The 25,140-nt window shown below is 45.2% G+C and overlaps 1 protein-coding gene across 1 annotated transcript; it reads left to right on the forward strand.

The window, feature by feature from the left end:
* pld3 (phospholipase D family member 3) lies at window positions 1-25,140 on the forward strand. The gene is made up of 12 exons (XM_079571175.1): window positions 1-85; window positions 6,772-6,858; window positions 8,342-8,389; window positions 18,418-18,557; window positions 19,568-19,748; window positions 20,356-20,470; window positions 20,976-21,103; window positions 22,374-22,571; window positions 22,653-22,792; window positions 23,645-23,810; window positions 24,686-24,785; window positions 24,909-25,140. Exons 2-12 carry the CDS (start codon window positions 6,796-6,798, stop codon window positions 25,091-25,093), a joined length of 1,464 nt encoding a protein of 487 aa, XP_079427301.1. The 5' UTR covers window positions 1-85; window positions 6,772-6,795; the 3' UTR covers window positions 25,094-25,140.

A 25,140-nucleotide genomic window follows, 5' to 3' on the forward strand; every position in this document is an offset into this window, starting at 1 on the left:
GACCACCAGCACAAAGGCACAAGGCAGGGGAGAGAGAGAGACTCTTGTTTTCAACTTGTCCCCAAAGCTCGGACTCTTTTCGCCGGTGAGTTCTGGAATCAGCTCTAGGCTGATGATGATAATTATTTAAAGGCTTTTCTCAGCATTTATTTTGGCAAACGTGTGTTCAGAACTGGCGCAGACACTGTTGTTGTTGTTGGTGGTATTATTATTAAAGGACTCATTGGAGCGCGCTGTGTTTCGATGTTGACCCGACATAGAGCCTGGATCTCACGAGTCAGGCATCAGTCCGAGTCTGTCTGAAACACACCGGGGCCGGGGCCATACGGTCCCGGGTCACTCACCGCGGTGGCTCCTCAGGCAGCCCGCCGGAGGAGGAGGAAGAAAGTCTGCGGCTTCACGTGATACTCGGTCCGCTGTCCATCCGTTGTATGATTTAGTCTGTGATCCAGACCATGAAGCAGAAAAAGGTTCCTCATTTTTATTCCGGTCAGTCATGTGTTTGATCTGCTTTGTTTTTGTGCTCTAGACCAGGCTTAGGTCTGGTCCTGGGTTTGTTGAGGAATAATTGTACTTAAACCTTATTTAGTCCTACTTTAGTCCTGAGTGTAGTCCTACTTTAGTTCTGAGTGTAGTTCTACTGTAGTCCTGAGTGTAGTCCTACTGTAGTCCTGAGTGTAGTCCTACTGTAGTCCTGAGTGTAGTTCTACTGTAGTCCTGAGTGTAGTTCTACTTTAGTCCCGAGTGTAGTTCTACTTTAGTCCCAAGTGTAGTCCTACTGTAGTCCTGAGTGTTCCTACTGTAGTCCTGAGTGTAGTCCTACTTTAGTCCCGAGTGTAGTCCTACTTTAGTCCTGAGTGTAGTTCTACTTTAGTCCCGAGTGTAGTCCTACTTTAGTCCCGAGTGTAGTTCTACTTTAGTCCCGAGTGTAGTCCTGAGTGTAGTCCTACTTTAGTCCTGAGTGTAGTCCTACTTTAGTCCTGAGTGTAGTCCTGATTGTAGTCCTACTGTAGTTCTACTTTAGTCCTGAGTGTAGTCCTACTGTAGTCCTACTTTAGTCCTGAGTGTAGTCCTACTGTAGTCCTACTTTAGTCCTGAGTGTAGTCCCACTGTAGTCCTTAGTGTAGTTCTACTTTAGTCCTTAGTGTAGTCCTACTTTAGTCCTACTTTAGTCCTTAGTGTAGTTCTACTGTAGTCCTGAGTGTAGTCCTACTGTAGTCCTTTAGTGTAGTCCTGCTTTAGTCCTGAGTGTAGTCCTTAGTGTAGTTATACTTTAGTCCTGAGTGTAGTCCTACTGTAGTCCTTTAGTGTAGTGCTACTTTAGTCCTGAGTGTAGTCCTACTGTAGTCCTTTAGTGTAGTCCTACTTTAGTCCTGAGTGTAGTCCTTAGTGTAGTTATACTTTAGTCCTGAGTGTAGTCCTACTGTAGTCCTTTAGTGTAGTCCTACTGTAGTCCTGAGTGTAGTCCTACTTTAGTCCTGAGCGTTGTCCTACCTTAGTCCTGAGTGTAGTCCTGAGTGTAGTTCTACTTTAGTCCTGAGTGTAGTCCTACTTTAGTCCTGAGTGTAATCCTACTTTAGTCCTGAGTGTAGTCCTTTAGTGTAGTTCTACTTTAGTCCTGAGTGTAGTCCTACTTTAGTCCTGAGTGTCGTCCTACTGTAGTCCTGAGTGTAGTCCTACTTTAGTCCTGAGTGTCGTCCTACTGTAGTCCTGAGTGTAGTCCTACTTTAGTCCCGAGTGTAGTCCTGAGTGTAGTCCTACTTAGTCCTGAGTGTCGTCCTACTGTAGTCCTGAGTGTTGTCCTACTTTAGTCCTGAGTGTAGTGCTACTTAGTCCTGAGTGTAGTGCTACTTAGTCCTGAGTGTCGTCCTACTGTAGTCCTGAGTGTTGTCCTACTGTAGTCCTGAGTGTCGTCCTACTGTAGTCCTGAGTGTAGTCCTACTTTAGTCCTGAGTGTCGTCCTACTGTAGTCCTGAGTGTAGTCCTACTTTAGTCCCGAGTGTAGTCCTGAGTGTAGTCCTACTTAGTCCTGAGTGTCGTCCTACTGTAGTCCTGAGTGTTGTCCTACTGTAGTCCTGAGTGTCGTCCTACTTTAGTCCTGAGTGTCGTCCTACTGTAGTCCTGAGTGTTGTCCTACTTTAGTCCCGAGTGTAGTCCTACTTTAGTCCTGAGTGTAGTCCTACTTTAGTCCTGAGTGTAGTCCTACTTTAGTCCTGAGTGTAGTTCTACTTTAGTCCTGAGTGTAGTCCTACTTTAGTCCTGAGTGTAGTCCTTTAGTGTAGTTCTACTTTAGTCCTGAGTGTAGTCTACTGTAGTCCTGAGTGTAGTCCTACTTTAGTCCTGAGTGTAGTCTACTGTAGTCCTGAGTGTAGTCCTACTTTAGTCCTGAGTGTAGTCCTACTGTAGTCCTGAGTGTAGTCCTACTGTAGTCCTGAGTGTAGTCCTACTTTAGTCCCGAGTGTAGTCCTGAGTGTAGTGCTACTTTAGTCCTGAGTGTAGTCTACTGTAGTCGTGAGTGTAGTCCTACTTTAGTCCTGAGTGTAGTCCTGAGTGTTGTCCTACTTTAGTCCCGAGTGTAGTCCTGAGTGTAGTCCTACTTTAGTCCTGAGTGTCGTCCTACTGTAGTCCTGAGTGTAGTCCTGAGTGTTGTCCTACTTTAGTCCCGAGTGTAGTCCTGAGTGTAGTCCTACTTTAGTCCTGAGTGTAGTCCTGAGTGTTGTCCTACTTTAGTCCAGAGTGTAGTCCTACTGTAGTCCTGAGTGTTGTCCTACTTTAGTCCTGAGTGTAGTCCTACTGTAGTTCTGAGTGTAGTTCTACTTTAGTCCTGAGTGTAGTTTTACTTTAGTCCTGAGTGTAGTCCTGAGTGTTGTCCTACTTTAGTCCTGAGTGTAGTCCTTTAGTGTAGTTCTACTTTAGTCCTGAGTGTAGTCCTACTTTAGTCCTGAGTGTCGTCCTACTGTAGTCCTGAGTGTAGTCCTACTTTAGTCCTGAGTGTCGTCCTACTGTAGTCCTGAGTGTAGTCCTACTTTAGTCCCGAGTGTAGTCCTGAGTGTAGTCCTACTTAGTCCTGAGTGTCGTCCTACTGTAGTCCTGAGTGTAGTCCTGAGTGTTGTCCTACTTTAGTCCCGAGTGTAGTCCTACTTTAGTCCTGAGTGTAGTTCTACTTTAGTCCTGAGTGTAGTCCTACTTTAGTCCTGAGTGTAGTCCTACTTTAGTCCTGAGTGTAGTCCTTTAGTGTAGTTCTACTTTAGTCCTGAGTGTAGTCTACTGTAGTCCTGAGTGTAGTCCTACTTTAGTCCTGAGTGTAGTCCTACTTTAGTCCTGAGTGTAGTCCTACTTTAGTCCTGAGTGTAGTCCTACTTTAGTCCTGAGTGTAGTCCTTTAGTGTAGTTCTACTTTAGTCCTGAGTGTAGTCTACTGTAGTCCTGAGTGTAGTCCTACTTTAGTCCTGAGTGTAGTCCTTTAGTGTAGTTCTACTTTAGTCCAGTGTAGTCTACTGTAGTCCTGAGTGTAGTCCTACTTTAGTCCTGAGTGTCGTCCTACTGTAGTCCTGAGTGTAGTCCTACTTTAGTCCCGAGTGTAGTCCTGAGTGTAGTGCTACTTTAGTCCTGAGTGTAGTCTACTGTAGTCGTGAGTGTAGTCCTACTTTAGTCCTGAGTGTAGTCCTGAGTGTTGTCCTACTTTAGTCCCGAGTGTAGTCCTGAGTGTAGTCCTACTTTAGTCCTGAGTGTCGTCCTACTGTAGTCCTGAGTGTAGTCCTGAGTGTTGTCCTACTTTAGTACCGAGTGTAGTCCTGAGTGTAGTCCTACTTTAGTCCTGAGTATAGTCCTGAGTGTTGTCCTACTTTAGTCCAGAGTGTAGTCCTACTGTAGTCCTGAGTGTTGTCCTACTTTAGTCCTGAGTGTAGTCCTACTGTAGTCCTGAGTGTAGTTCTACTTTAGTCCTGAGTGTAGTTTTACTTTAGTCCTGAGTGTAGTCCTGAGTGTTGTCCTACTTTAGTCCCGAGTGTAGTCCTGTGTGTTGTCCTACCTTAGTCCTGAGTGTAGTCCTACTTTAGTCCTGAGTGTTGTCCTACTTTAGTCCTGAGTGTAGTCCTGAGTGTTGTCCTACTTTAGTCCCGAGTGTAGTTTTACTTTAGTCTTGAGTTTAGTCCTACTGTAGTTCTTTAGTGTAGTCCTACTTTAGTCCTGAGTGTTGTCCTACTTTAGTCCCGAGTGTAGTCCTGAGTGTCGTCCTACTTTAGTCCTGAGTGTAGTTTTACTTTAGTCCTGAGTGTAGTCCTGAGTGTCGTCCTACTTTAGTCCTGTGTGTTGTCCTACTTTAGTCCTGAGTGTAGTCCTGAGTGTCGTCCTACTTTAGTCCTGAGTGTAGTTTTACTTTAGTCCTGAGTGTTGTCCTACTGTAGTCCTGAGTGCAGTCCTACTTTATTCCTTTAGTGTAGTGCTACTTTAGTCCTTAGTGTAGTTCTACTTTAGTCCTGAGTGTAGTCCTACTTTGGACCTGAGTGTAGTCCTACATTGGACCTGAGTGTAGTCCTACTGTAGTCCTGAGTGTAGTCCTACTGTAGTCCTTTAGTGTAGTGCTACTTTAGTCCTTAGTGTAGTTCTACTTTAGTCCTGAGTGTAGTCCTACATTGGACCTGAGTGTAGTCCTACTTTGGACCTGAGTGTAGTCCTACATTGGACCTGAGTGTAGTCCTACTGTAGTCCTGAGTGTAGTCCTACTTTAGTCCTGAGTGTAGTCCTACTGTAGTTCTTTCGTGTTGTCCTACTTTAGTCCTGAGTGTCGTCCTACTTTAGTCCTGAGTGTAGTGCTACATTGGACCTGAGTGTAGTCCTACATTGGACCTGAGTGTAGTCCTACTTTAATCCTGAGTGTAGTCCTGAATGTAGTCCTACATTGGACCTGAGTGTAGTCCTACATTGGACCTGAGTGTAGTCCGACTTTGGACCTGAGTGTAGTCCTACATTGGACCTGAGTGTAGTCCTACTGTAGTCCTGAGTGTAGTTCTACTTTAGTCCTGAGTGTAGTCCTACTGTAGTTCTTTCGTGTTGTCCTACTTTAGTCCTGAGTGTCGTCCTACTTTAGTCCTGAGTGTAGTTCTACATTGGACCTGAGTGTAGTCCTACATTGGACCTGAGTGTAGTTCTACTTTAATCCTGAGCGTAGTCCTACTGTAGTCCTGAGTGTAGTCCTACTTTGGACCTGAGTGTAGTCCTACATTGGACCTGAGTGTAGTCCTACTTTAGTCCTGAGTGTAGTCTTACTGTAGTCCTTTAGTGTAGTCCTACTTTAGTTCTGAGTGTAGTCCTACTGTAGTCCTGAGTGTAGGCCTACTTTAGTTCTGAGTGTAGTCCTACTTTAGTCCTGAGTGTAGTCCTACATTGGACCTGAGTGTAGTCCTACTTTAAACCTGAGTGTAGTCCTACTTTATTCCTGAGTGTTGTCCTACTGTTGTCCAGAGTGTAGTCCTACTTTAGTACTGAGTGTAGTCCTACTGTAGTCCTGAGTGTAGTCCTACTTTAGTCCTGAGTGTAGTCCTACTTTAGTCCTGAGTGTAGTCCTACATTGGACCTGGGTTTCCCAGTTTAAACTGAAGTGAAGCCATGTACTAGTAGTGGATTGTTTTCTGCTCATATCTGATGATCCTTTACTGTTCTGACCAAAGACAAAGCTCTTGGTCCCGCCCCTCGGGTTTGGAGCCAATCGGTTTGACCTCCTTCTGACCAGGTGAACATAGACCTTTGTGATGCACTTTGACAGTGGAAATAGGGCTGCAACTAACGACTATTTTGGTAATCCATTAATCTACCGATTTTTTTTTTACAATTAGTCGATTAATCGCTTGGCTGTGAATGGTGTATGAAAATTGTATTTTTTCATTTTTTTCATCACATAAAGCTAAATTGGCACCACTTGAGGACGTGTTGATGGAGAAAACTTAAAGTGAATTTTTGTCGGAGGCTTTTGGTGCTAATTCTGCTTCTGATTAGTTCAGAAACAAACAGATATGAAATGTTCCATGTACATAACACTACATGCCCTAACTTTACAATGTAGGTTTTCATCAAAAATACAACATTTTCATTTCATTTTTGCTCTATTTGAGTCTGTGTGAACCAGAACACGGTTAATCGATGACTAATTGACTATTTCAATAGTCGATTAGTGGCTGATTAATCAATTAGTAGTTTCAGCCTCTAAAGTCTCTAATTGTCCTTGTGGCCTGAACATGATGAACTTGTAAGAATAGAATGTAGTGGTGGTGTGTGGCGCCCCCGTGTGGAGGTGGCTGCAGCTGACCAGCTGACCCTGTCCCGTGTAAAGCTGTGAGGCTCTGGAAGATTCTCTTTGTCTGGACACAATGGTGCTGTGTGAATGAGCTGGGCTTCATTTGTTCACATTTGAAAAGTCTCACAGGGAAATGTGTTCCTGCATTTGCCCTGTCCGCTAATGCTGCTGGTTAAAGCTGTGAGGAGCAGTGGGTGACCGCCACTCACGTCACCAGAGCTGAGCTCGCTTTGGTCAGGAGGACACAATGAACAAACTCATATGTCTCCCAAGATGGCCTCCGTCTTCAGATGTAGACCACAAATCAACAGGTTCAAAGGCAAAGAAATGGTTCAAAATTGCTTTGTCTCGTCAGCTGATGAAAATATTTGGTCTATAGATGAGACACAAATGGCAGAACATTGTTCTGTGCGGAGTGTCGGTCAGAGGGTTTCCCCATATAGAGCTTGAGCTGCTCTCTGATTGGCTGCTTCTGTCCAGGTTGGCCCTCAGACCCGGCTCTGGATGCGTGTCTTCTATAAACCTGTGAGTGCTGTCAAAATGACGGAGGAGATCCCGTATAAGCAGGTAAGCCAAAATCATCATCTATTCATTTAAAATGTAAACATGCAGCTGAGATGAACACAAACACAACCGTCTAATTCAAAAATGTAATTATTCTACATGAAATTCCACCGAAATCCAATTAGCAAGGTTCTTTTAAGTTGTACTGTGTAACCCTGTGCAGAGCACTGTCATGGTGCGTTCATGTGGACCTCGGGAACTCAGGCGGACGACTTCACGTGAACGCTCGCTTGACTGGGTCAAGACGAGCTTCCCGACCTCCGTACCTGACAGTGGAAATCAGCAGATTTTTTTTACTTTTATCGTCTAACGTGAGCTTTTTACTGAAACTCTGCTACTTTTTTGAGTTTAGTGTGAGCTGTCGTCATCCTCGTAGTAACAAAATTGCGAGTGAAATGACTGACACCAACGTTAGCAAAAAGTACATTTATGTGATATTTTTTTAAACGAACAAACAAACGTTTAGCTTTTGAGACGCTAGCACATATAGATGATTAGCTAAGCGCTAATCAAGATCCACTTTCCCACATAAAAAAACACCTGAACACAAACCAACTGGGGACAATGACGTCACATCTCGGGAACACGAGCTCCCCAGTGCACATGAATGCACCATAGGTCTAATAATAGAATTGCTATGGTGTTACCGATGGGTCTGTGACACTGAGAAGCTTCTGCCGACTTCTTCCTGTCTTATTTCCAAATTCTGTATTACTTTCACATCTCTGCACCACTGCACTACATTTTGATAACTCTTCATGTAATATAATGAATTTAGCTAGTAATAGATCTTACTAAATGCTTTCTAAACAAGAAATGTATCGTTTTTGTTCTCAGAAGCAGGTGCCCAACCGGAAAACTGCTGTTGCTAATTAGCTAGTTTTGTTTAACTAAACATTTTAGCTAAACTTTATCCTTCTATCACACAGAATACAACAGCTGATCACCAAAAAGAACCAAATCGGATGGTTAAAAAAGATGAAATTAGTTTATTTTATTTTTAGGTTTAGGTTTGTCGTATTTGCTGGAGTAAGTAAGAGTCTCTCAGCGGTTAAACCGCGGAATTGGGCGGTTTTTAAAGCCATTCCGCGGGTGAAAAAAACTGTCCGCGTTTTTTTGCCTTGCTGTAATCAATGTTGACTTGATCAAAATCACTATTTCGAAGGCAAATCCAAGGCTCTGTAAGCTGCTTTTTCAATAAGGGGGGGAAATAGGGGGGGGTTTCGCATCGTAGGAGCACATGGGCTCTGTTAACTAGTAAACAATATTGAAAATTCCAGCCGCGCCGTATGTCCGCGGGTTTTCCGCGGTTTTCAGATATTTTTGGGCGGGTTTGGCTGCCCAGACCTGGCAACCCTGTCTCAGCTCCTCCTTTACCAAAACTGTCCGTCCCGCTCCTGTTTCAAGTGTGCCGTATTGTAACGCACTGTTCCCTGAACCTGACTGTAACAAATGACTGCAGCCTGACAGTGTGCTGGCTTTTCAGCTGGCGGACTCTGAGCAGAAGAGGCTGACCCAGAGGAAGACCCCTGTGGTAGGTCTGCACAGTTTCATCAGCCCCTGTGACACATGACAGGGGTACACATCAGTCCTTCTCAGCCCTATACTCAGTCCTATACTCAGTCCTATACTCAGCCCTATACCTAGCCCTATACCCAGCCATATACTCAGCCCTATACCCAGCCCTATGCCCAGCCCTATACTCAGCCCTATACCCTGCCCTATGCCCAGCCCTATACTCAGCCCTATACCCTGCCCTATGCCCAGCCCTATACTCAGCCCTATACCCTGCCCTATACTCAGTCCTATACTCAGCCCTATACTCAGCCCTATACCCAGCCCTATACCCAGCCCTATGCCCAGTCCTATACTCAGTCCTATACCCAGCCCTATACTCAGCCATATACTCAGCCCTATACCCAGCCCTATGCCCAGCCCTATACCTAGCCCTATACCCAGCCCTATACTCAGCCCTATACTCAGCCCTATACCCTGCCCTATGCCCAGCCCTGTACTCAGCCCTATACCCTGCCCTATACTCAGTCCTATACCGAGCCATATACTCAGCCCTATACCCTGCCCTATATTCAGTCCTATACTCAGCCCTATTCACCTTATTCCGGATGTTGGCGTGGGTGCCGCCATGAATTGTACCCGCCCCTTCTCTCTTATCAGTTAACATGGGACTGGAGAAGTCCACATAAAATCAGTCACTTCACGAAAACAAAGCTGTTTTTTGGCTGAGCTGAGAAACGGTGCAATGTTGCTGAACGTTCCTGAAGGTTTGGGGACGGAGGCACCGCGACCTGAAAAACATAAGATAAAAACACACAGAATTAAATTAATGTTTGTATTTTGTTATTTTTATTTAGTGAAATGGTTAGCAGCACGGCTTTTGCTGCCATGGGAGTAACATCTGAACTAGGGATGTCACGGTAACCGGTGTAGCGGTAAACCCCGGTAAAAATTTTGACGGTGAAAATGACCGTCTTGTTTTGTGTTTTTATTATTATCTCGGTGAATAACCGTACCCGCGGTGTAGGCACGGTGAGCCTCACCAGCCACCGTCTCATCTGCTGCAGTTTCCGCGGCTATTGTCAAATATAAAGCTACAGGCATCACAAAACTTAGATCAGTTTGGTGCTCAGTCTCCTGCACAGTTGCGCGCTGTGTCGGCGTAGCTTTGTTGTGCAGATGCATTAGCCGCTCCCGCTAGCTACGAAGTAAAAGCAGTAAAAGTTCACTTGTCGTAATATAAAGCGGTATAACTTTCACCTCAGCGTCAGCGCGATGTCTCATGCGGATCATCGCCCTCAGTGGTGCGTCTGTTAGAGCGGGGTTAGTTTAATATAATAGATCCATGGGTTAGCGAGTAGACAAGCTACAGTCAGCCGGCGGATGCGGGCGGCTGTAGCGCTGCTCAGGTGAAGTGAGGGAGCGAGAGGGCGAGCGTGGGGCAGCGGGGCTCACTCAGCCTGGAGCTGGAGGCTCCTACGGCTGAAGCCACGGGGAAATGGCATAATTGTATGTTATAGCAAGTAAGTTAGCGTTTTAGCTGGAATGCTGATGTGGGACTTTGGGTTGAAGGAGAATGTAACGAGTCGCCTCATAGTGCGGCTGCAGCGCCACCGCCAGTACATAAACATGTCGCGGATACCTCCGCACGATGGCACAATGCGTTACGGGGCTCCCGGTGGCAGATTGCAATAGATTCACTCTCGCCGCAGTATTAGGAATTTAATAATGATGGTATTTTCCCAAATCTGCAAAGCGAAAGCTCACTGGAAGGACAACAACAATGTTCCTGATATAGACGGTTTATCTTCGTTTCTGACGCTATAAATAGTAGGCTACATGTAATATCCTCAAAACATCAACAACACATCGTTATACTTCCTTTACTTTGATGTGTAAAGGCTTTGTCTGTATTTTTTTATGTAACAAGCACAGTTAAACTTTTTTGAAACTATTTCAGTTTGTGTAGGACTATCAATGCTTTCTGAACATATTAACAGACATTTTAAAAAAATACCGCGATAATACCGAAAACCGTGATAATTTTGGTCACAATAACCGTGAGGTAAAATTTTCATACCGTGACAGCCCTAATCTGAACTTCCTCATCTTCCTACACATGGTTTGACAATATTGGAGGATTACTGAAAGAGACATCAGTAGATGCGCTGGTGGCTGTTTGCTAAGTTTACCATGACACAAATCTGCCAATCTGACTTTCAACGGCGTTAAAATCTTTATCCAATTATGGTGATGCGAGTGCTATTATCTAATCTATATGGGAATAGTTTCCAATTGTTTTGTTCATAGAAATCATAGACATTTCTTTACCTGCTATCTGAACGCCACACTCAGAGGTTTCGCCGCTCCTGTTGACGTGGTGTTTCTGAACGCTGTGGTCAGTCGAGCTGACATGTGTGTCCCTACGCCTGACCACTGCCTCATCACCATATCACCAAGAGCTTTGTCACCTCGAGGAAGGCTCGGTGTTTTGATGTTGAAACACACATAGCAGGTAAAGAAACGTCTAAATTGCTAAGAGTAACTGTTGTGCATGTTGTTATTTGCATGTATGTGAGTGTTTGTGTGTGTCTGGGGTGGGACGGGGGGGTCTTTATAATCTTTTAGGGTTAGGGTTGGCTAATTCTTATTCAAAATATTCAGATTAACTTGGCAGCCATGTGGCCTCAGCTTCCGCCTTCAGCGCCAAGCTCTACTGATGGCCCAAAAATCTTAACGAAACCATCTCTTTTTGCGCCGATTCTCTATCTCCTGAATCTGGTCGTCTTTGATCCTAATCATTTCCTGAAGCTCGTGTTTGTGCATGAGCAGATCAGAGTTGTTCTCCTGGGATGTCTTCAGAGCGTCGGAAAGTTCTTGCATCGTCCGCTGAAGCGCTACCCTCTTCTCTCCCTCTGAGCTTTGTAACAAGCTCACCTCTACGTTGTGGACGAAGTTTAGATGCTCGATTTCTTGCCTGAGGTCCTGCACTTTCTCCTCCATGTTCCCTTTCTCTGCACGGACAGCAGAGAATTTGGCGTGGCACTGCTCGACAATGGACTTAAACGTGTCCTGTGTTGTTTTTAAACTCTGCTCGAAGGTCTGTATAATGGCCTTTTGCTTTCTTAACTCCCGCTCCAGCTCTGTAACTTTGAAGCAGGCATCGTCAGCGTCTTTTTTCTGTTTTTGTAAAGCTGCATTTAGATGTTTCTTGGAGGACTGTAGATCACATTTCTCCTTCTCCAGAGTCTTTAGTGTGCTCCGGTCCTCTGCTAGTGCTGCGTCCTTTGCACGGAGGGCTGATGTTTGGTTCTCCAACTGCACGGACAAGCCATTTCTTTCTGCCCTTAATTCAGCCATCTTCTCCTTCATATTGTTTACTTTGCGTCTTTCCTCTGCCAGTGCGGAGTTCCTTTCAAGGAGGAGTCTTTCTCGGGAGGCCATACTCAAGGACAAGCCATTTTTTTCTGCCCTCAATTCAGCCATCTTCTGTGTCAGATCTTTTACTTTACTCTGTTCCTCTTCTAGTGCTTTAGTCTTTTCAAAGACTTTTCTTTCTGCTTGGCTCACCCGTAAGCCTAGGCTGTAGCTTTCCCCTTGCAATTTAACCTTCTCCTCTTCATGAGTCTGAACGTTGCGCTGGGCCTGTCCCAGTGCTGAATTCTTTTCACAGACTTCTGATTTTAAGTGTCCTACCTGCAAGGACAAGGCACGTCTGTCCCTCTCCAGTCCAGCCATCTTCGACACCAAATCTTTGACTTTGTTCTCGGCCTCTGCCAGCGTTGTATTCTTATCGAAGAGGGCTGAACTTATGCTTCCCACTTGCAAGCATAGGTCATTGCATTTAGCTTGCAATGTAGCTTTCTCCTCTTCTTGAATTTCATCTTTCCTTTGGGCCTCTCCCAGCGCCGTATTCTTTTCAAGGAGCACTGAGTTTAGGTTTCCCACCTGCAAGGACATGTCATTTCTTTCTGCTCGCAATCCAGCCATCTCTGCCTCCATATTTTGAACTTTGCTTTGTTCCTCTATCAGTGCTTTGACCTTTTCAATTAAGGTTGACTGTATGCTCTCCACCCGCAAGCTTAGGCAATCGCTTTCCGCTTTCAATTTTGCATTCTCCTCTTCTTGAATTTCAACTTTCTTCTGTGCCTCTTCCAGTGATGTGTTCGTTGAATGGAAGGCTATTGTCAGGTTGCACTTCTCACACATAACGCGAACTCGATCTGCCCGCAGAAATGCCATTTCTTCGAGGGGTGTATCTTTATAACGGAGCGTTGATTCGAGGGCTGCCCACTCCTCCTCGAAAATTGTAAGTTTATTCACAGCCTCCTGTGTTGCCAATGTCTTTTCACGGAGAAGACATGTTTGGGAGCTAACCTGCGACCGTAGTTCATCCCTTTCCGCCTCCCATCCAGCTATCTCCCCTCGGAGCAGAGCAAATCCATCCAGGGCCTCATCTTCCAGAGTGTTTACCGTGCTCTGGGCGTCTTCCAATGCCATATTCTTTACATGAAGGGCAGATTTAAGGATTTTCACTTCCTTGTGAAGCCCATTTACCTCACCTTCAAGACTGGAAATTTTCTTCCAAGCCTCTGCGTTCTGCTTTTTCTCATCACAAAGGTCAATTTCCAGGGCTTTTACTTTTGCGTTTGAGGCGTCGATGTCTTTCTGCCATTCCTTCGTGGCGTTTTTCATTGTTCTCACAGAGCGACTTGCACTTCTGTGTCTATTTATCTCATAGTCTTTGCTGACAAGCTCTGCCTTCTGCTCCTTCAACTGTGCTTGAAGAAGCTCTATTTGTTGGAGAAATTCCTCCCGGGAGGCCTGGCTGTCACCTGAGTCATTGACAGATTCCTGGACCATTGAAGGACCATTTTCTGCAGTCTGGATCTGTTCAACAGACTCCATTCGCGGTTCAGAGTTCTGTTGATCGGATTCAGTCAGTGCCTGAACCTGGCATGTCTGATCCATGCGCTCCTGGCCTCTTCGTTGCATCCGTCGCATCTTACGAAGTGGATTTTGCACAACTGCTGGCTGGATCTCAGAAGTCTGTTTGGTATTCATTCTGCTTTTGTCTTACTTTCAGAGATAAGACTATATTAATCCGGCTGTGGAGAGTTTCACTTGTTATACAGTCGCTTTAAGGTACTGTAAGTGAAAGAAAAGTGTCCAAAATGTGCGTTAATTCACAAAATAACGATGAAGTAGCTAACAGAGTGTGCTGTGCTCAGGGTCTGTCGTCAGTGATCTGTGCTATGCTGAAAATCTGCTGTGGACTTTAGAGAGCGGAATATTCAAATGAGATGACATCACATGCGTCTTATATGTATGTTCTGTCGCCACGGCAATACAGGACAAAGGTCACGGTCAAATCGATACAGGAAGAATCTTTGGAATTGTCCATATATGGTCATGTTCAAAGCAGTCAGGAGGGGAAACAAAGAAGGGAAAAATGCTAAACTGTCTCCCATTCCTCCACCATTCTTTCAACAAATGTAAAATAATAAAATGTTTCCACTAAATAAAGATAAAGAGACACGGAGTGGAACAAAGTGGTTCAAACGCCCATAAAATCTTAAAAAACAGACAATATTAACCATGATTCTAACATTAGCTTCATGCTACATATGCTAAGGTTAGCAACAAGTGCTGTTTTTCGCTTCTACAGAACAATTTGCTGTGAAAAAACACCCACATAGACCTGATTTTGTTAGACTTTATTGGTGTGTGATAAATGTGTTTATAGTCCACCAGAAAACGGCTAAAAAAGAGTGAAAGATTATGATTCCCATTAGAGGTTTTCTTCCCCCTCATATAGGCCACGCCCCCTTGTATGACTTTTTATCTGTATTTATGACTATTTATGAGTATTCATCACATACAAATAAAGTAAAAATTGGGTCTGTATGAAAAAAGATAATTCAGCCATTGTTAAAGTGGGTTTGGAGTAGTAGGATAAAGACAACATATAAAAACAGATCCAATCCACTTTATTTGTATAGCACATTTAACCAACAAAAATGTTTCCAAAGTGCTGCACATGAGATCCTAAAAACAGATACTTATTAGCTCTACCACAAAAAATGAAAAAAATAAAATAAAATAAAACCTGCATGAAACAATAAATAGTTCGTTAAAGACATTAATACAAATAAAATAGATGAAACAATAAAATAATTAAAAACATTGAATAAAACAATAAAATCAACAAGATAAAATAAATAAAAGACACGGGGACCATACAACTCACGCGGTGTTAAAAGCCTGAGAATAAAAATGGGTCTTGAGACGAGATTTAAAACACTCCACTGTGGGGGCCGTTCGAACGTCGGGGGCAGAGCGTTCCACAGCTTAGAATGCTCTGTCCCCTCTGGTTTTCCGCTTTGTTTTAGGAACCACAAGCTGTAGCCGGGCCTCAGACCTCAGAGCGCGCCGGAGTATAGATTCGGATGAGGTCTACGATATACTGAGGGGCCAGTCCATTCAAAGCTTTAAAAACAAACAACAAAATTTTAAAATCAATTCTAAAACGTACAGGTAGCCAGTGCAAAGAAGCTAAAATAGGAGTGATGTGCTCGCGTTTTCTGGCTCCTCGTGCAGCTGAGTTCTGGACTAACTGCAATCGGGAAAGTGTTTTGAGGCCAATGCCTTAATAAAGGGCATTGCAGTCGTCCAGACGAGAAGAAATAAAAGCCTGCACGACCTGTTCAAGCAAATTAAAAGTTAAAAACGGCTTCACTTTCGATAAAAGACAAAGCTGATAAAAACTTGATTTTAAAACGCCATTGACCTGCTTGTCTAGTTTAAAATCGCTGTCTATGGTGACGCCAAGGCTGGTGACTTTGGGACGCACATAATGCTCTAGGGGTCCCAAGTCAGTGAGGGCATTTCCAAACAGAACAATTTCTGTCTTTCCCTCATTTAATTTTAAGAAATTTTGGGATAACCAAGCCTTGACGTCACCTAGACCGTCGAGCAGGGGTGTCAGGGGGCAGTGGCTGTTTTTGGTGATTGGCATATAAATTTGACAGTCGTCCGCATAGAAATGATAGAAATGATAGATCATGCCAAACATGATTCTAATGCTAGCTTGATGCTACATATCCTAACACTAGCTTAAGGGCATTTTTTTATTTATTTTTTTGCTTCTGCTTTAAAAAAAAATCTTCACCCAATTTTGACTTTTTTTGTAATAGTCAGCCAGAAAACTCTAAAAATACAAATTGTGATTATGAGATGATGAGTGGCTGTTTGTTATGGCTTGGATGTTCCCCAAGAAAGACTTTATCCTTGGTGCATAGCATATACAAATATATTTTCCCAGATTTTTTTGTGGGACTATGATTGTTAATCCTTCGGCATGAGAAGTGTTTTTTGAAGAGGTACTGTAGCAATGAGCCATGAGCGAATCACAGTTTTGTGGAGTTCTCCCTCGTCCGACTGAATGTTTTGTATAACGAGGACAGTGGTTCTCAAACTGTGGCACTTGGGCTTCTTCAGGTGATACTCGTTGGTCTTCAAATGTTTTATTAACTAGTTTTATCAGAGAGCAGTTCATTTATGCTTTAATAATTAAAGTGATAATCTGTTAGATTGGACCCGACGGCCGGTTCACTGGAAAGCTCGTATCACTGGTCAAAGTTATGACCCCGGGTATTCTGATTAGTGTCTGAGATCAGCAAAGAGAGGGACTTTAGAAAATATTATTAGTTAATATTACGTTGTGTCAAATTGCAGGCCGATACAATATTGAATTTGTATAACATTTAAACTATCACTATTTGTTTTATCAAACAACCAGCAACTTTCCTCTGTCTTGGTACTGCTGTATTTTTTTGTGTTGTGGTTTCTTTGTTCCACATTGTTTTGCTGGATGCAAATGGATTGTTCGGCGGATTTTTTTTCCTGCAGAATCCATAATGGTCCAGAAGAAAACAGCTTTTAAAAAGTGACAGTTAAACCTAGCCCCAGGTCAGCCCAAGGCTACAATCTGGTGTGGCTTGGTTACATGCATGAGACCCATGTATGTTCATTAACATGCACTGTCCCGACCACCAAAACAATAAATAAATAAAACAGCTAGCTTGTGAGCTAAATACTTTTGAGACCTACAAGTTTCTTCTTCTGTAACACTGACGAGGCACCAAGAAGCCCCCACACCTGCAGCACAGGGGAGGCGTCTCAAGAGGCGCTACAGGGAACAAAAAAGGGACAAAGAAGAAGATGGTGAGAGACTGTTGTGGAGCGGAGGGAGCTGTGCAGGAGGAAGAGGATGGAGGATGTGGAGGAGGTGACCAGTGCAGGACACCACGCTCTGGAACAATGACAAACCGAGGAGGCGGTGCACCGCCAGCCAGGTTTCCTCCGGGTGCTACCTCCACAAACATGCTGGTCAGGTTGGCCCACAATGGCAGTGCAGCTCAGCACTTACTTACTTACTGACTGTATCTGGTTCATGCATGTTTTATTCTCAGTTTAGAAATATGTTTGTCAAATTTAGTTTTATTTTAGACCCTTAGTTTAATATACATAAAGGTATACCAAAACCACAAGGGATTATTTTATTTCATTAAATATTTTATTTTACACATCAGGATTGGTGAATTGGTGAATGTCGGTGCAAATGAACATTGGACATTTTACACAAATCAATCGACTAAACATCAGATTTGAGCGGAGAATATTTTCCCTCGTTCTCCGCTTAAAGGAACGGGCTTTGCGCTCGACCGGAAGTACAACGGAAATGCTCAGACAGCGCAAAAAGAGGCAAAAGTGGGCGTGGCGGAATAAGGTGAATACCCAGCCCTATACACTTAGGCCGATGCTCAGCCCTATACTGGGCGGCACGGTAGTACAGCAGTTAGCGCTTGTGCTTCACAGCTAGAAGGTCTGGGTTCGATTCCCACCTGGACGGGGCCTTTCTATGTGGAGTTTACATGTCCTCCCCGTGTCTGTGTAGGTTTCCTCCGGGTACTCCGGTTTCCCCTAGCACTAAAAACATGTGCAATAGGCCAGGATGAATGATGTGTGTGAGTGAATGTATGGTGGTGTCAGAGGGACTGTTGGCGCAGACGTGTGCAGTCGTGACAGCGTTTTTGTCAGTCTCCCCCAGGGGAAACTGAAGCTACAAACGTAGTTTACACCACATGGAGTGAATGTACAATTGTCTCATGTAAAGTGCTTTGTGACTATGTCTGTGAAAGGCGCTATATAAACAAAAGATCTTCTAAAAGATCTTCTACTCAGCCCTATACCCTGCCCTATACTTAGCCCTATACCCATCCCTATACTCCGCCCTATACCCAGCCCTTTACATAGTCCTATACTCAGCCCTATACTCAGTCTAAGGTAGTAAAAGTAAGGTAAGGTAGTTTTAAATTACAGTAGGTAAGGTTAGTTAGATTCGGTAGGAAATAGGTATCTAAGGTACTGTGTTTCTCAGGTTAAGCTAACTGTTGCTTCAAGGGTGTCCCATCTATGAATATGCAATATTCATTTTTACTGTATATTCGTAATAAACTGAACTGAACAGTCCTGCCCTACCCAGCCCTACTCAGCCCTATGCCTAGCCCTATACTCAGCCCTATACCCAGCCCTATACCCAGCCCTATACTCCGCCCTACACCCAGCCTTATACTCAGCCCTATACTCAGCCCTATACCCAGCCCTATACCCAGCCCTATACTCAGCCCTATACTCCGCCTAATACCCTGCCCTATACTCCGCCCGCCCTATACTCAGCTCTATACTCCGCCCTACACCCAGCCTTATACTCAGCCCTATACTCAGCCCTATACCCAGCCCTATACCCAGCCCTATACTCAGCCCTATACCCAGCCCTATCCCAGCCCTATACTCAGCCCTATACTCCGCCTAATACCCTGCCCTATACTCCGCCCGCCCTATACTCAGCTCTATACCCAGCCCTACACCCAGCCCTAGTCTACTCACTTTCACACTGGTTCACTAAGTGGATCAAATAAATGTTTTCGCTTAGTCGGACTAGACGTTGATGTAAACATAGTGATTGTGCCCCTCTCCCTGCAGTGTTTGTGTGGGCTGCTGCTCCTGTTCTTTCTGACCGCTGTGCTGCTGACCACCATGGCAGTGTTCACGCTCCTGTCCACGCCGGGACACAGGAGTATCTCCCTCCTCCCTGAGGAGCCAGCGTGCACGGACCCCTGCAGGTAACACAGCACCGCAGTGACGCCACATAATCACAAATTACACTCGCAGTTTGACTGGTCACAATAAGCAAATAGCAAAGACTCCAATATTTGAGACTACATCCACAAGCCTTACTATGTTCTGTCTTCTATAATTAAAACAATTCAACTGGACTTTCGTTGAAACGAGAGGCTGACATTTCACTGCCCATCCAGGGAGCTTCCTCATGCCTTCCTGTTGACCCTGTAGTTTGGGACTCCACAGACATGTTCTGTAAGAGATTCTTCTGTTTGTTTAGCTGCGTACCTTTCACTATTTTAGGTAGTACAATACTTTACGATACCGATTACTGAACATATTTACTTTTTTGATACATATATTACAATATTTGTTATTTAGAACCATAAAACAGAACGATAATGTTTGTGCATTCTGTAAAAAACAGTTTGAGCATTTATTTGAGGTGGAACAACCAAGTAACTTGCTTTAGTGCCGTCTCTGATCCCAGCAGAAAAAACATGGGTTTGTGCATGTCTGGCACTGGTGAACAAATGAGAGTCTGAATGGATGAGTGCTTTGATGTGAAGTTCCAATGTAGGTAGAAAAGCGCTATATAAATGTGACCATTTATGTGCAAACCGAGTAGGGGAGAGGGGGGGTTGGGTGGGTCACATAAGACATTTATTAGCTTTTACTACTAGTATGCACACTCGCCAGAAAAAAATGAGTAGATTCCACTTAATCACGAGGCTTTCATATTCAATAGAAACAGAATAATACAAATTTTAGTTATTGCATTGATTTGACCCAATGCAATAACTTACTAACTTTTTCCTACTCCCTTTGAGCAGCACTAGTACTTCTTATGTGAATGATTTCTGTAAGTGATATGTATACTATACCTGTATGCATCTGTTGCTCAAATAAACTAAACTAAACTAAACTAAACATTATGATGCATGTATGCCCTGTCTTTCTAAAGTATTGTTTAGAAGGTTTTCTGGCATGATTGTCCTCTGTCCTGTCCCAGTTTTGTGCTGGTGGAGAGCATCCCTGAGGGGCTGAGCTTTAACTCCAGCTCCACCCACCCCTCCATCTTCTGGGCCTGGCAGCAACTGATGAGTGAGGCCCGCAGCAGCCTGGACATCGCCTCTTTCTACTGGACCCTCACCAACGCGGACACAGGGACACATGAACCGTCCGCGGCACAGGTATTAGAACACCGGAAAATCCTTAGGTCTCCGGGCCCAATCTGGCGCAACGACAGCGTTAGCGCAGAAGAGAGTGACTTCTTGCGTGCAAACAAACGGTGCGCCAGTGCTTGCATAGCCAGGGCACGGGGGAGTGGCTTAAAACGACGACTTGTTGCTTTTACCCCTCTTCTCTCCATTAGCGTCCATCAGAGTCTTCAAAGTGGACATAGACATAAAAAAAGTGCTGGTCAGCTTCCCATTGTAGGTAGCAGATAGAATAATCCCTGTCACTGCCCATTGCTTACATTACACATAGAGATCGACTGATATGGGTTTTTCTAAGGTCATTGCTGATATATACCGCCAATATATACCACCAATATTTTTGATTTTGTATGATTGTAAATACGTGAAATGGGTGTATTTGATAAGGAAATAGCTTAACAACATGGTTGAAAGCTCCAAAAAGTCGATTTTGCATGATATAGGACCTTTAAGTTATAACGGCACTTCCAGCTCAGAGTCACTATGGGAGCCACTGTTCTATAGTTTCTTGAACGCTCCTGGACTTGTTTGATTTGCCCGTCTTGGCTTGAACTGTTTCTGTCCTGGCTCTGTGGTGCAGGGTGAGGCGGTCCTGCAGTCTCTCGCTGGCCTGTCTCAGAAGCTGACTGTGCGGATCGCTGTGAACACACCACAGGGGGCTCAGCCGGCCGACCTCGGAGTGCTCACCCGCGCAGGTTTGTCCTCCACACTGCAACGCCACCAGCAGCAGCCAGGACCTTCTCAACCTTACAAGTCACTACTCACCACCACATACCAACCACTCATGTGTTTCATCAGGGGTGGCACCTGGGAGCTGGCAGGAGTTGCTTTGTCACATGACAGATTGTCTCCTCTCCTATTTGGGCCTGCTGAATTGCTTTTTTGTTTTGTGTTATTCTGGGCAGTGTGGAGCAGCACAGGAAGTGTGTGGAATGGGGGAAGTGTGGGCAGCATGTAGCAGTGGACAGGGAAGGAAGTGTGGGGAATGTGGAGCACTGTGCGTAGTGTGACCAGTGTAGACTGCATGTGGAGTGTGATGCATGTGGGGAGTGTGGGATGTCTGGGCAGTGTGGGGGGTGAGCGTTCTGGGGAGTATAAGGAGTGTGGTGAGTGTGGGTTCTGAGGTGTGTGGGCTCTGAGGAGTGTGAAGAGTAAGGGCTCTGAGGAATGGGGAGTGATTGTGCTGTTCTTGTGTTGTAGGAGCTCACATCAGGACAGTGAACATGAAAGAGCTGACCTCCGGAGTTCTCCACACTAAGTTCTGGGTGGTGGACAAGAAACACGTCTACATCGGCAGCGCCAATATGGACTGGAGATCCCTCACGCAGGTACTGGAGCACTGGGACACTTTAGTTTGGAAAGACTGCCATATTGTGGTTCAATACTGAGAGCTGTACTGTGAGCAGGGTACGACTGGGTGTTGTTAAATGACACTAGTATGATATTGAAAACAAGGTTAAGGCACTACTGGTATGGAAACAAACTTTGGGTACAAACTGTTGATGCTTGGTGAGTGTGGAGACACTGACAAAACTTGTTCCAGCTCAAATAAATGATACAATAATCAAAGGAAATGGTCTTTTATGGAATAAACAAACCAAAAAATAAACAGTAAGTAGCTTACCAGTACCGTTATAGTACTGGTGTGGGGAAAAATTTAAAGGTACTCAGCCCTAGAGGATGCTAACCATGTTGAAAGTAGTATATTTGTACTGAACAATGTTTTTACACGCCATTAGCACGAGCTTTCATCATGTCTCTTCTTCTTTGCTCTGCTGAAACCATAGACTGTAAATGAAGAATGGACTGAGAGTGCATGGGTTTCCCCATAGCGTTCAGCGCGGGCTAACTGAGGCTCATGCATGCTAGCACTTTGGAGCGTTTTTTAGAGCCAGCTCTATTACTTAGAATTGGGCAAAAATAATAATATCATTTATACTCAAGTTGTTTTAATTAGTTTTATTATCTTTAACAAGATACTACATTTTAATATCTTTAACAAGTCTGGCTATTTATTACTTTTCTGTAATTTATTTCATTTATGACTGACAAATAAAGATAAAGTAAGGGGAAGCTTTGATATTAGCCATAGTTTGTGATCGACACACACGTTGAGACCTAAGGGAACTTTCACTTTTGGCACTTTAGCTCAGAGGAAGCAGCGCGGCAGCATCGTGGATATTTGTTATATTTTAACCCTGGAAATAAGATTGGACCTGGACATGTGAAGGTGAGAGATTACGGCGAGGACTGCCTGTTTGTCTGCAAACGCAAACGCTAAACTGACACAAGCGGACTTCATTCTTCTCCTAGTGGATGTCACTCTGAACGTGACAAAACCCACTGAAGTCTGTTGTTGACCGTGTTGTGTCTGAGGTTGTGCGTGTGGTGTAGCCCTGGTCTGAAGCAGTTCGGAGGCACTGGAACGAGGAGTCGATCTTTTTTCATGACTGGACTGATCTTAAAATACACATCTGAGTAAATTCTCCTTTGTGTTAGAGCTGTGCACATCCTGATCAAGGCTTCCTGTGATGTCTGATGAGGGGTGTGTGGTGAGGATCAGGGCAGTCCCTGTTGTAAAGCTATGACGTGTTTCAGGTGAAGGAGCTGGGGGCAGTGGTGTACAACTGCAGCTGTCTGGCCGCAGACCTGCTGAAGATCTTTGAGGCTTACTGGTTTATGGGACAGAGCCAGACCATCCCCTCTCCATGGCCCAGCAGCTTCTCCACAGCCTACAACCAGGATTCTCCTCTGCAGCTGAGCTTCAACAGTTCCCAGGCCAGCGTCTATCTGTCGGTAAGCTCGGTGTTAGCGTTAGCATCAGCCTGTCTGCGTCTGTTGTGGTGTTCCTCACTGCAGTGACCTCTCCTCCTGCAGAGCTCGCCTCCGTCCTTCTGTGCATCGGGCAGAAGCTCCGACCTCCAGGCAATCCTCAGTGTGATCGATGAGGCCCAGAGCTTCATCTACATCGCAGTCATGAACTACCTGCCCACCATGGAGTTCTCCCACCCCAAGAAGTAAGCTCTGACCCCGCCCACCATGGAGCAGTGATGCTACGCTCTGTATCAGCGGAGCAGTGATTAGTGACATCATCATCGACGGGGGGAGGGCTGGGGAGGGGGGGGTTGAGTATTCAGGGGAGGGCGGTGTCTATATTGACACATAATCAGAAGTAGTTTCACTTACGAGCAAGTAGGTGTGGGGTTCAAATCTACTCTTAAGGGAATTTTTTAATCTAGTTTTTTGTTTTACCCTCTCTGACCCTCTTCCTCTCTGACCCTCTCTGACCCTCTCCTCTCTCTCTCTCTCTCTGACCCTCTCTGACCCTCCTCTCTCTGACCCTCTTCTCTCTGACCCTCCTCTCTCTGACCCTCCTCTCTCTGACCCTCTCCTCTCTCTCTCTCTCTCTCTGACCCTCTCCTCTCTCTCTCTCTCTCTGACCCTCCTCTCTCTGACCCTCTCCTCTCTGACCCTCCTCTCTCTGACCCTCTCCTCTCTGACCCTCTCTGACCCTCTCTGACCCTCTCTGACCCTCTTCCTCTCTGACCCTCTCTGACCCTCTCCTCTCTCTCTCTCTCTCTGACCCTCTCTGACCCTCCTCTCTCTGACCCTCCTCTCTCTGACCCTCCTCTCTCTGACCCTCTCCTCTCTCTCTCTCTCTCTCTGACCCTCTCCTCTCTCTCTCTCTCTCTGACCCTCCTCTCTCTGACCCTCTCCTCTCTCTCTCTCTCTCTCTGACCCTCTCCTCTCTCTCTCTCTCTCTGACCCTCCTCTCTCTGACCCTCTCCTCTCTGACCCTCCTCTCTCTGACCCTCTCCTCTCTGACCCTCTCTGACCCTCTCTGACCCTCTCTGATCCCTCCGTGGCAGGTACTGGGGCAGCATCGACACAGCGCTGCGGCGTGTGGCGTACGAGCGGCGTGTAGCGGTGAGGCTGCTGATCAGCTGCTGGCCCAGCACGCAGCCTCTCATGTTCCCCTTCCTCCGCTCCCTGGCCGCTCTGCAGGAGCCCCACAGCCGACTGGACATACAAGTGGTCAGCAGCAGCTACTACACTCATTTCAGTCTGTGGCTGTTGTTCAGTTTGTTTTAGTCAGTATAAAGGTGTTCAGTGTTCTCGATCAACCTTTAGTCAGGGTTTTATAAGATGGATGATTTTTAAAAACATGTGTTTATGTAAATGCTGTTATACTGACTGCCAGCAGAGGCCGCACTTCCTCGTTTTGTAAACCAGGGCAGTTTGGGTTGGGTCGGTTACGAATGATCATTTGATGATGTAGGTAAAAAGGTCACTTCCGCTCATCATTGTCGTGCATGAATTAAATTGAGCTGCATCTTACTGCTTCACCTTCACAGCACGTTTTGACATAAACCTTGACCCAAAAGATGTGTACTGGCAAACATGCTGTTCATGTGAGAAAGGGTTTGGCCAGAACACGTTTTGGTGAAGGAAGGTGTCTGGACTGAGGGTGTAAATATGCACAATTACTGGAATAAGTCCATTTTTGCATCATATTGGCCCTTTTATATTGTATGTTTAAAGCCGGGTCTCTTGATTTGATCAGCCCATGAAAGGAGGAGGTGCAGGTACAGGAGGTCAGAATATAAAAACCCTTTGAAAACCCTGAAAAACCCTTAGTTTGTTTCTCGCGTCACAAAACTTCACACACATCCCAATTGTTCAGGTGAATTGATTGAATGTGCATTTCTGGCAAGGAAATACATGAGGTCTTCAGCTTTACATTTATTTGGGGTCTTTGGTTGAAAAGGTAGAAATTCAATTCAAATTTTCATCAGGATCTTAAATCCAATTCTAGATTTTTTTGTTTAAGTAAATGTTCTTACATTTGTATTAGTAGTTAGTCATAGTTAGTCATGGTTGACGCCCGTCTGCCTGTGCTGCTCCTCCAGAGGCTGTTTGTGGTGCCCTCCTCCCCCTCACAGAAGGAGATCCCGTTCGCCAGAGTCAACCACAACAAGTACATGGTCACTGACAAGACGGCCTACATAGGTACAGTATACACTCGCCTTTGGAAGGTCCTAGTCCTCTGTGCAGTAGAAAACTGCATTCTGGAGGTTCTTAGCCTTCAAATGCGGAGTGGCATGTCAGTCAACTTTCTGTGCTCTGGCGCAGGGACGTCCAACTGGTCTGGGGACTACTTCGTGAACACGGCGGGCGCCGCTCTGGTGGTGCGGCAGGACCGCCCCTCTGAAGACACCACCGTCCAGGAACAACTACAGGAGGTGTTTGAGCGGGACTGGAGCTCAGACTACAGCACCCCTTTAACTCACAGCAACCAGGACCTGTGTGCCCTCTGACCTTTAACTCACAGCAACCAGGACCTGTGCGCCCTCTGACCTTTAAC

This window comes from Gobius niger, assembly GCF_951799975.1.
Source record: "Gobius niger genome assembly, chromosome: 1".
Lineage (NCBI taxonomy): Eukaryota > Metazoa > Chordata > Actinopteri > Gobiiformes > Gobiidae > Gobius > Gobius niger.